The 10647-nt window shown below is 35.1% G+C and overlaps 2 protein-coding genes across 4 annotated transcripts; both read left to right on the forward strand.

Annotated features, from left to right (window-relative positions):
- Positions 1 to 4122: 4122 nt before the first annotated feature.
- Positions 4123 to 5517, forward strand: LOC111789625 (uncharacterized). Its single transcript, XM_023670258.2, has 2 exons — positions 4123 to 4681; positions 5139 to 5517. Exons 1-2 carry the CDS (start codon positions 4204 to 4206, stop codon positions 5216 to 5218), a joined length of 558 nt encoding a protein of 185 aa, XP_023526026.2. The 5' UTR covers positions 4123 to 4203; the 3' UTR covers positions 5219 to 5517.
- Positions 5518 to 7432: 1915 nt separating this feature from the next.
- On the forward strand, positions 7433 to 10578 carry LOC111789619 (small ribosomal subunit protein mL104 (rPPR9)). 3 transcript variants are annotated; one of them, XR_015420296.1, is made up of 4 exons: positions 7549 to 7700; positions 7835 to 9275; positions 9931 to 10106; positions 10206 to 10578. XR_015420296.1 is itself a non-coding variant. In XM_023670250.2 (2 exons), exon 1 carries the CDS (start codon positions 7509 to 7511, stop codon positions 9231 to 9233), a length of 1725 nt encoding a protein of 574 aa, XP_023526018.2. In that variant the 5' UTR covers positions 7433 to 7508; the 3' UTR covers positions 9234 to 9275; positions 10206 to 10578. The 3 variants fall into 3 exon arrangements, 1 of the variants encoding a protein (XP_023526018.2); XR_015420295.1 differs by having other exon boundaries at positions 7434 to 9275; XM_023670250.2 differs by lacking the exon at positions 9931 to 10106 and having other exon boundaries at positions 7433 to 9275.
- The last annotated feature ends 69 nt before the right edge of the window (positions 10579 to 10647 follow it).

A 10647-nucleotide genomic window follows, 5' to 3' on the forward strand; every position in this document is an offset into this window, starting at 1 on the left:
TTTCTCACTCTTCCTCGAAGGAAGGTAGACACGAGACGATTCCAAAGAGGGGTAGATCTGGCGAGGGTCCCACATCAACTAGAGGAAGGAAAGTTCTTACTCTTCCCCGAACGGGGTAGACACAAGACGGTGTGCTAGTAAAGACACTGAGCCCCAAAGAGGGGTGGATTTGGCGGGGTCCCATATCGATTGGAGGAAGGAAAGTTATCGCTCTTCTCCGAAGGGGGGTAGACACGAGACAATGTGCCAGTAAAGACGCTAAGCCCTAGAGAGGAGTATATTTCGCAGGAGTCCCACATCGATTGGAGAAAGGAAAATAGACACGAGACGATGTGTCAATAAAGACACTGAGCCCTAAAGAGCAGTGGATGTGGTGGGTCCCACATCGATTCCGAAAGATTAAACAATAATCAACAACTCAAATAATTTCTTAGATTTGAAATAAAGTAGCATAATTATGCAGGATTAAATTTTATATTAAGCTAAACAATTGGAGCGTTGAACTTTATATATATTTTTTTAATATTCGAAGATGTTAAAAGCCATCAAATTGACAGTTTTTTCAGATTTTCTTATTCAAAAAATTGACTAAATTTCCAGTCAACTTACTTCTACAATAAGTAAAGTAAAATAATAATAATAATAATAAAAGTGTCACGGTGTCATTATCTTTTTTACATTTAAATTAAAAACAAATAATAAACTCTACAGCAAAGTTGCCATTTATTTATAAAACTATACAATATAATATTATATCATATATTAACCAGATTTGGACACGATATTTTAATATCGTCATGTGCATATAATATAAATTCATATTATTGAATATGAAAATATATTATTATTCAGTATATCTCGGACATTATTAATTATTCAAAAATTCGACCATTTCATAATTCTATCAAGGTCATTAAAAATTTTATTTTAAATTTTATTTTTTATTTTTTTACTTTTAAAAATTGAAGTTATTAAGTTAGGGATAATATTTATGAATTTAAATTTCAAAAAAGAAAAAGAAAAAAAATTCAAGGAAGATATTTTATTTTTCTTAGAAATACAGGAAGATTTAAAAAAATGTAATTATATATATATATATATATATAATTTAATAATGGCATCTGAGAAACGTGGAGTGGGCACATCAGAAAATCAGGTGGTGGCAGATTTTGTGGGCAAATGGGACATTTACTTGTAAGAAAAAAAAAACATTAAAATCAGATAATGATTGATTTTAATAAATAAAAAATAAAGATTCTTTTAATATTTTTTTATTTTAATAATAATAAATATATATATATATATATATAATTGGAGTATCAGATACACAAAGCTTGACAGAGAGCCACAGCAAAATTATGGTGTCTATGAACCTTGCTAAACTCTTTCAACAAATCATAATTCCCAAAATGCCCTTTCTCTTATTTATTTATTTATTTATTTTTAATTTAACTTCCTTTTTCATTTTTAATTAGTCCATTTTATTTTATTATTGTTTTTTTTTTTTTTTTGTTTTTACCAAGATCAATCTTTTAAAATTACTTTCTTTCTAATTTAATAAATGAATTAATTAAAATATTAGATTTAAATTTTTACGTGAGTTAATACTAAACATAGTCGATTGGATCGAACCGAACTAGTCGAAGCCCTTACCAGCAACGTGCAACTCCTACGTTTTCCTTTCTAGCAATGTAATAACATTTGACAACACGAGTGGTAACAAGAAAACTAACAATTAAGACGAAAATTGATCAAATCTTGAGTGAGTGGAGAACGAGAACAGTTAAAAAGAAGTTTGATAGCTGCAAGTTTCTTGAATCGATGGCGGTCAAGTGTTCAGTCATAGACGATGAAGAAATCTCCCATTTTATAACCTTTGAACCGCTCATAATTAGTTAATATATATAACCTACCAATTATATACATGTCACACATGATTAATTATTAGTCCTTTTTTATCTGATAAAAAAAAACAACAAAAAAAGTGGTAATTTGTGGGATCAATTATTGATTGCTTTTCCCTAAGTTGTTGGATGGGTAATAATTAACTATTTAGTTACGGCGCTGTAGTTTGTCGTTTTATTGCGCTCATGATATGGATGCATACATACATGCATGCATGCATCCTCTTAATCTATATTAATTAGTTTTTTTATTTAAAAAATTAATAAAATACATTAAAAAAACTCGTATTAATTTATGAGAATAATTTAAATTATAAAAATAATTGTAAATAACGTGATCATATAATAGATAGGAAAATAGAGATATCATTCGATTTTTTTTTAATTACTTGTTTTATTATTTATAATATTTTCTCCCCTCCCATGTATCTTGTTTTATATTCCAAGTTCATGGACTTCAAACATTTGTCTATGATATATATATATATAGTTTTATAATTTTTATAAAATTATTTATTTTAGCTATTTCTAAGTCACATTATTTAGCTAGAGTTTTTATTATATGCTTTTATAAAGCAATACTATATCATAAAAGTTATGTCTTTTTTTCTCATTATTATAATATTATTTTTGTGTTATAATTATTCAAAGTAATTATGTTATTAAAATGTATGTTAAGAAGACAAAATATGCTGAAATAACTCGTATATTAGTATGTACAGACAACAATATATTTATATATATATAATATATTTATTGGGATGAGATAACATCCCTATCTTTTTCAAGCTTGATTATTTATATATATATATATTAGAGATTGGATAACGTCGATATCTTTTTCAAGATATCGGTTAATTTGTATGATATGCTTTTTTATTATTATTATTATTATCTAAGACATATTCTACGTTCATTTTAAAATAATTAAAATTATTTTTCAAGTTTAAATTATTTCAAAATTATAAAATGAGTCGGATATAAAATTTAAAAAATATGAAATTTTGTGATAATTCTTAAAAATAAAAAAGAAAATGGATTGAAAGGATAGCAATCCATTTGGCGTTTTCCAAGTATACATGAACCCAAATCCTAAGTTTGATTAGATTTGATTCCCACGTGTCAGATCAGCACGTGCCGACATGAATGGTCAAGATTTATCCCATGTTCTTCCAAATTTAGCAAAAGTTTGTGAATAAAACCTAAAATTCCTATTTATCCATATCTCTTACAATTTTGTTTCAATTTGTGGTTGGTTTTAACTTTTTAAATATTTATTTTGTAAATATTTTCAAATGAATTATGGTTCGGTCAAAGATTCTCGATGACTCAGTGACCTAAAAAACACTCATCAATTCAACTCAATGACTTAATTTGGATTGAATTATCAACTTATTTGGGTCGAGTTTCATTCAAGTAAATGAAAATTTTATGGCTCAAATTTATTTATTTTTATCCTATTTATTTTATTTTATAATTATATTTTTCATTATTTACTATTTAATTACCTTTTAAAAATAGCATTTAATTTTTTTAAAATATTTGTCAAAATAAATATATATTGAAATTGAATGATAAACTTCCATGCTTGAAAATAAATAAATAAATAAATATTTTATGGTTTAATAATTTATTTTTATTTAAATTAGAGATTTATAATCTAAGAATAATGACGTGGAGGGTTTTAAAATTGGGCAATGCCAATAAATATCATTTAATGAGTTTATTAAGTATTTATTTCTTTGAGATCACTCAAAATTAAATAAAAAAAAATTATTTTTACAACATTTAATTAAATATTATCCCTCGTGTTTTATTTTTGGTTTGTCTAAAAAATTATATATCAATTAACTTCTTAAATAAAAATATCTTAATTAATAAAACCCAATAAATATAGGGAAAATTATATGAAGAAAAGAAAAAAGAAAAATAATTGTGGATATGGATATACTAAGAAAAGGATCAACACCAAATACCACCTGTCGGAGGAGAGGGCCCCACATCCCACGTTGTCGTTCTCCGATTGATGGACTGTTCTGTCCCACATGGCAACCACGTGTTCTCACCCCTCCATTCATGTCCCCACAACTGTACACGTCATCATGTCATGAAGGAGTCATCATACATACATACATACATAATCCAAATAAATAAAAAAAACAAAAAATAAAATTTAAAAAGAAAAAAGACAGTTGCTTTTCCTATTTCACTCGGCTTTATAAACCCGAGGCGCTCTCACCAGCTCCGTTGCGGACACGTTTTACAAAAAGAGGAGCGAATTTTAAAAAGGAGGAGAAAAATGGGGAGTGATTTGTTTAGCGAATCTGAAGCGTGGGTTTCTTCTGTGAACGGAATTCGAGAGGAACCAGATGATGAAATCTCCATTGAAGTAGAGGAAGGAGTTGTGTCGGATTCGGAGTTGGATGAGTCGGATCAAATGGGAGTGAAGAAGAAGATGAAGAAGATGAAGAAGAGGAATCAGGTTTTGCTTGAGGGATTTGTGGAGGATGAGGATGATTTGATGAGGACGAAGAGCTTAACGGATGAGGATCTTGATGAGCTTAAGGGATGTGTGGATCTAGGGTTTGGCTTTAGCTACGATGAGATTCCGGAGCTCTGCAACACTCTGCCGGCGTTGGAGCTCTGTTATTCTATGAGTCAAAAGTACATGGACGATCACCAGAAATCGCCGGTGAGCTCACCGGCCTCGGCGGCACCGGTGGATTCGTGTTCTTCTGTGTCGAGTCCGATTGCGAATTGGAAGATCTCCAGTCCTGGTGAGTGGCCTTTTTCTGTGCGATCTCGATTTTGGAATTGGATTTGTGCAGTTTGAATTGTGCATGAGCTGAACTTGTCTCTTAGTTGATTGAACTTTGATTCTAATCCCTAGACTGTAATCGCTTCTAGTTTTGTTTCCGACTTGTATGAATAATTGCTTCAAGGCTAAAACAGAGTAAAAAATATTTGAAAATTTAGAGATCTAGGACGAAGACCTTCATTATTTTCCTGCTTCTATCATAAAAATGTGTGTAGTTTATCAAGAATATACTGAAGATAATAGTTAATTTACTCTGATTTATGACTAAACATCTGAGTTTAGTACTCGATATGTTCTTTGATTCCACGAGTATTAAGAACACATTGAAAAGAAAGATTACATATTCTATAATCTAGAGCTTAGGATTGTAATATATAAGATATCCTTCTTTTGCTAAACTTTGTTTGCTCGAACAGGTGATCATCCTGAAGATGTTAAGGCAAGGCTCAAATTTTGGGCTCAAGCAGTGGCATGTACTGTTAGATTATGCAACTAAGAACACCATGGAATGGAAGTTTTGATTTGTTAGAGAGAAATGAATACGTATTTTTGCAGTAGTAGCCTTTAGCCTTATGGTCGACGACGCTGCGCGCGTCTGAGAAAGATGGAATGAACGAACGAACGAACGAACGGATCAGTTGACGAGTCTGACTTACGAAGAAGGAGAAGAAAAAGAAGAAGAATGTGTCAGGTTTGAGATTAACCATACACCAAAATGAGTCTGACTAAGATAGAGTTTGTAAAATATGTAGTTCTTTTTGTACATTTGAGAATAAAGTAGCATGAGTTCATCAATTCTATATCTCCTGTTTGTTTTGGTTTAAACATTAGCTGGTGGTCTTGACTTTGAGAGCCTAGATAGTAGCTTCCATAACACCCAATACCCAAGTCTCTATCATTGACCTTTTTGCATATGCTGAGGTAACTAACTGTGCTAACCTAACCCATCAAACTGGTTCTTCTTTTCTCTGTTTTGATCCCAATCTGAAGGTAGCTGACCTGACTTCACTAACTATCAGGTTGTAACAGCCCAAGTCCATAGCGAGTAGATATTGTCCTCTCTGAACTTTTCCTTTCGGGCTTTCCCTGCTAGATAGAGGTTTCCACACCCTTAATAATAACTGTTTTGTTCTCTTTCCCAACGGATGTGGGATCTTACAATCCCACCCACCTTCGAGGCCCAGTGTCTTTGCTGGCACTCGTTCCCCTCTCCAATCCACCTCTTTGGGGTCCAACGTCCTCGTTTGCACACCGTTGGGCATCCACCCCCTTCAGAGTTCAGCCTCCTCATTGGCACATCGCCCGACGTCTGTCTCTAATACCTTTGTAACAGTTCAAGCTCACTGTTAGTAGATATTGTCCTCTTTGGACTTTCCCATTTAAGCTTCCCTTGAGGTTTTTAAAATGCATCTGCTAAGGGCGGCTAGAGAGAGGTTTTCACACTTTTATAAACAATGTTTCGTTCTCCTCCTCAACAAATGTGAGATCTCACATACCCCTTCTAGTTTATGCTATTCAATAACTCGAAATTAGATGCCGGGAGCGTTGTGTGTTCTTGATCTCGTCTCTACTTACTGATTTCTGATTCCCGTGATGGCTTGGACGCTTGGATTGATATTGTAAAAATTGAAAAAGGTTTGTAGCATAGTTCATGAGTTGATCAGTTCAAGTATTGAAAAAGTGATATTACAAAAGGATTATCCAATTCTATATGAGGTTGGTCATATGGTTGGATGGTGACTTCAGATAATGTTAAAAAAGGTTACAGTATTTCACTTTGATACTTCAACCATATTTGACCTTTTCCAAGTTCTGAGGCTTTGGCGTTTTATTCGTGATATGATACTTAATTTTGGTTTGGTTTCGTGCATAAGTTAACCAAATCTCGAGTATATAGTTTGGGATAAGGTTAGATGTTCCATATTTGACATTTTTCAGGTTTCTGAGGCTTTGGTGTATGATACTTAATTTTGGTTTGATTTCGTGCACAAGTTGACCTATTCTCGAGTGTATAATTCTGTAGATAAGAGTTTATAATCATCTTAACGATTGATGGTTCGATATTCTACTTGCAATACACACAAAACAAAAATATACAGTAAATCGAGAAACCTAAAACTGTTTAAAAAGAGGCTTCTAACTTATGCCTCTATCCAAATCGAGAAATACTTATCAATCATCTTGTGATCAGGCTCAAAATACTCAAAATATCACCAACGAGTCTGTGGTTCATAAAGTCGAAATCTTGGTCAACCAGCCTATGACTAGGAATCGATAATTGCCACAACTTCATTTAATGATGTCATGTCGATCAAAGCATATGAGATGTCACATACATATAATAATATTTGTATGATGCACATCAAACAAAGAAGTCACATAGCAATCACATGCACACATATCTAATATCCGGCCTATAAAAAAGTAGATGAATTAGACCACCACTGGACCAAATACGCTAAATCAATTTGTACACTCATCCGCAATCTCAGGGCATGGTGCAAATCACGACGTTCACTCTTTTCAATCTCAGTATTAGGCAGAAGTAGCAACTACTACCCTTCCTCAGATATCTACACGAAGCACGATATAAACTACAACAACATCGATTAAATTTCTAGATCGAAAGTCTAAAACATTAGCATAGTCAAAAACTCGCCCCAATGAATGAATCAATTTTTTTTTTTTTTTTTTTTTTTTTTTAATTTCCAGAAATATTAAACGGGTCGAAATTTAAAGCCAAAACAGTAGGAATTTTCCGGGTTGAACCTATTGGTTTCTCATCGATGTTGAGCACGAGCACCATTAGGAATGCTTCGGCGTACCTCAAATTCGTTGCTTATGGCTTCTCTTCATACTCTTTCAGCACTTCATCGACCACCAAGCGCACTGCCATAGCTCCAAGAGCTCTTGCAAGAAGACCCACTTCGCGAACTGCCCCAATCCCTCGGGCTTTGGATACAGATGCCGTCAGTTCAGTATGTTCTTTACTTTCAAACAAAAATCACCAAACAGCTAATCTCGAACTTGATCATTTATTGAAAAGATTCAAAGAAACCTTGAGCTCGGATTTCGTTCTTCAAATTCTGATGAATTATAGGCTGTTCGGTAGGGCTAAAACGCTAGAATTCTTCTCCTGGTCTGGATTGCAAATGGGGTATCGATTTGATGAGTCCGTGGTTGAGTACATGGCTGATTTCTTAGGTAGAAGGAAACTGTTCGATGATATGAAATGTCTTTTGGTGACGGTGTCGTCTTATAAAGGTCGGATTTCTTGTCGAACATTTTCAATTTGTATCAGATTTTTGGGTAGGCAAGGGAGGGTTAGAGAAGCACTTTGCTTATTTGAAGAAATGGAGCCAAAATTTGGGTGTAAACCTGATAATCTGGTCTTTAATAACATGCTTTATGCACTTTGTAAGAAGGAACCAACAGGGGAATTGATTGATACTGCTCTAACAATTTTCAGAAGAATTGAATTGCCTGATAAATATTCATACAGTAACATAATTATTGGATTATGTAAATTTGGTAGGTTTGGTACTGCTGTTGAAGTGTTTGATGAAATGCATAGGGCAGGTTTGGTACCTACTCGATCTGCTGTGAACATTCTCATTGGGGATTTGTGTTCATTGAGTGCCAAAGAAGGGGCTGTAGAACAAGTTAGGGTCAGAAGTACTCGTAGGCCTTTTACCGTGCTAGTTCCGAATGTGAATCCGAAGAGCGGAGCCATTGAACCTGCAGTTGGAGTATTTTGGGCAGCTAATAGGCTGGCTTTAGTTCCCAGTGCTTTTGTAATCGTTCGGCTCATCTCGGAGCTTTGTCGATTAGGCCAAATGCAAGAAGCAATTAGAGTATTGAAGGTTGTCGAGGTTAACAAGCTAAGGTGTACTGAAGAGTGTTATTCCATTGTGATGCAAGCATTGTGTGAACATCGTCGAGTAGACGAAGCTAGTGATCTGTTTGGGAGGATGCTTTCTCAGGATATGAAGCCAAAGTTGGCTATTTATAATTCTGTTATTTGTATGCTATGCAAATTAGGAAATTTGGATGATGCTGAAAGGGTCTTCAAGATTATGAACAGGAAAAGATGTGTCCCGGATCATGTTACTTACTCGGCGCTAATCCATGCCTACGGTGAAGCTAGGAATTGGTCAGCGGGCTACAGTTTATTGAAGGAAATGTTGAGTTTAGGCATATCCCCGCATTTTCATGTGTATAGTATAGTGGATAAACTAATGAGGGAAGATGGGCAAACTGATCTGTGCTTGAAGCTGGAAATGAAGTGGGAATCCCAAATTTTGCAGAAACTTTGTAAACAAGGACAACTGGGGGATGCGTATGAAAAGCTAAAGTCAATGCTTGAAAAGGGTTTTTATCCTCCTATCTATGTAAGAGATGCTTTCGAGAGCGCGTTTCAAAAGAAGGGTAAGTTTAAGATTGCTCGGGAGTTGCTGCAGACGATGGACGGAGTCCACGAACATGAGTCGGGTTCCAGAAAGGCATCATGAGTTATCAAATGGAAAGCCTCACCTTTCAATATCAAAGAAATTGTGAGTAGTAGATTTTTCATGCTTGATATGCTAATTGGCTGCATTGGTTACGTTATTGCACGCTTCATTGTGTTTAAAAGCTAGTTGATTGACTGAAAACTCCTAGATGCACATTTAGTTTACTTAGTTTACTTTCACGGTGTAACGACCTAAGCTCACTGCTAGTAGATATTGTCCTCTTTGGATTTTCCCTTTCGGGCTTCCTCTCAAAGTTTTTAAAACGCGTCTGCTAGGAGGAGGTTTCCACACGCTTATAAAAAATGCTTCGTTCTTCTCCCTAACCGATGTGGGATCTCACAATCCACCCCCCTTCGGGGCTCAGTGTCCTCACTGGCAGTCGTTCCCTTCTTCAGTCGATGTGGGACTCCCCAATCCACCCCCTTCGGAGCCCAGCATCCTTGCTGGCACACCGCCTCGTATCCACCCCCTTTCGAGGCTTAGCCTCCTTGCTAGCACATCGCTCAGTATGTGGCTTTGATACCATTTATAACGACCCAATCCCACTGCTAGCAGATATTGTCCTCTTTGAGCTTTCCCTTTCAGACTTCCCCTCCAGGTTTTTAAAATGAGTTTACTAGGGAGAGGTTTTCACACTCATATAAAGAATGCTTCGTTCTCTTCCCCAATCGACGTAGGATCTCATACTTATTTTCAGCCTTGACAAATATTTGGAAGCTTGAGCTTCTCTTGAAGGCCCTTCCAGTGAAAGCTCACCCACCCAACGAAGATCTGCATTCTGGGAGACCTCACCTCCTGGGTCGACATGTGCAGTTTGCTAGGGTGTCTGCTTGTGCGATTGTGACACTAGGCACTTGAACTAGCTTTTTCGAGGTTGGTATCGATTAGAATTACCTGCTTTTGCATTAGAAGATCATATATTGTTCTCTCTTTCAGTTGAATCCAAATAACCTTTGTTTCTTCTTCCTACAGAATACACCCCACCCCAGAACAATAACAACGATGACAAAGACGGCAAGAAGGCAAAGACTTCCAACTAGTTCCACATGTTATAACAATGGAGTAGGACGGCTAGTCATATACGGGAGGGAAAGTAGAGATGACGTCAAGTCCCGAGTCCTTACAACTCGCACCAGGTTGGTCTAGAAATTAGGGTGGCTACATTGGCCGAGATATAAGTAGAGAGACTTGACAAGAAATGCCTCCCTCTATTTTGCAAAACAAAAGCTATTTTCGCCGTTCGAGCTGCGTCAATTAATTTCACGAGATAAGTGCCTAATTCTACAATATTTGATGTAAACAAAAAATATTTAATATTCAAATTAGATGTGCAATATTTTATAAACCCAATACCTCAACAACATCTCGGATCGTACATTCTAGGTTCACATCCAATTTCTTGAGACGAGTCGAG

Source organism: Cucurbita pepo, chromosome 3, assembly GCF_057944985.1.
Source record: "Cucurbita pepo subsp. pepo isolate OVF chromosome 3, ASM5794498v1, whole genome shotgun sequence".
Classification (NCBI taxonomy): domain Eukaryota; kingdom Viridiplantae; phylum Streptophyta; class Magnoliopsida; order Cucurbitales; family Cucurbitaceae; genus Cucurbita; species Cucurbita pepo.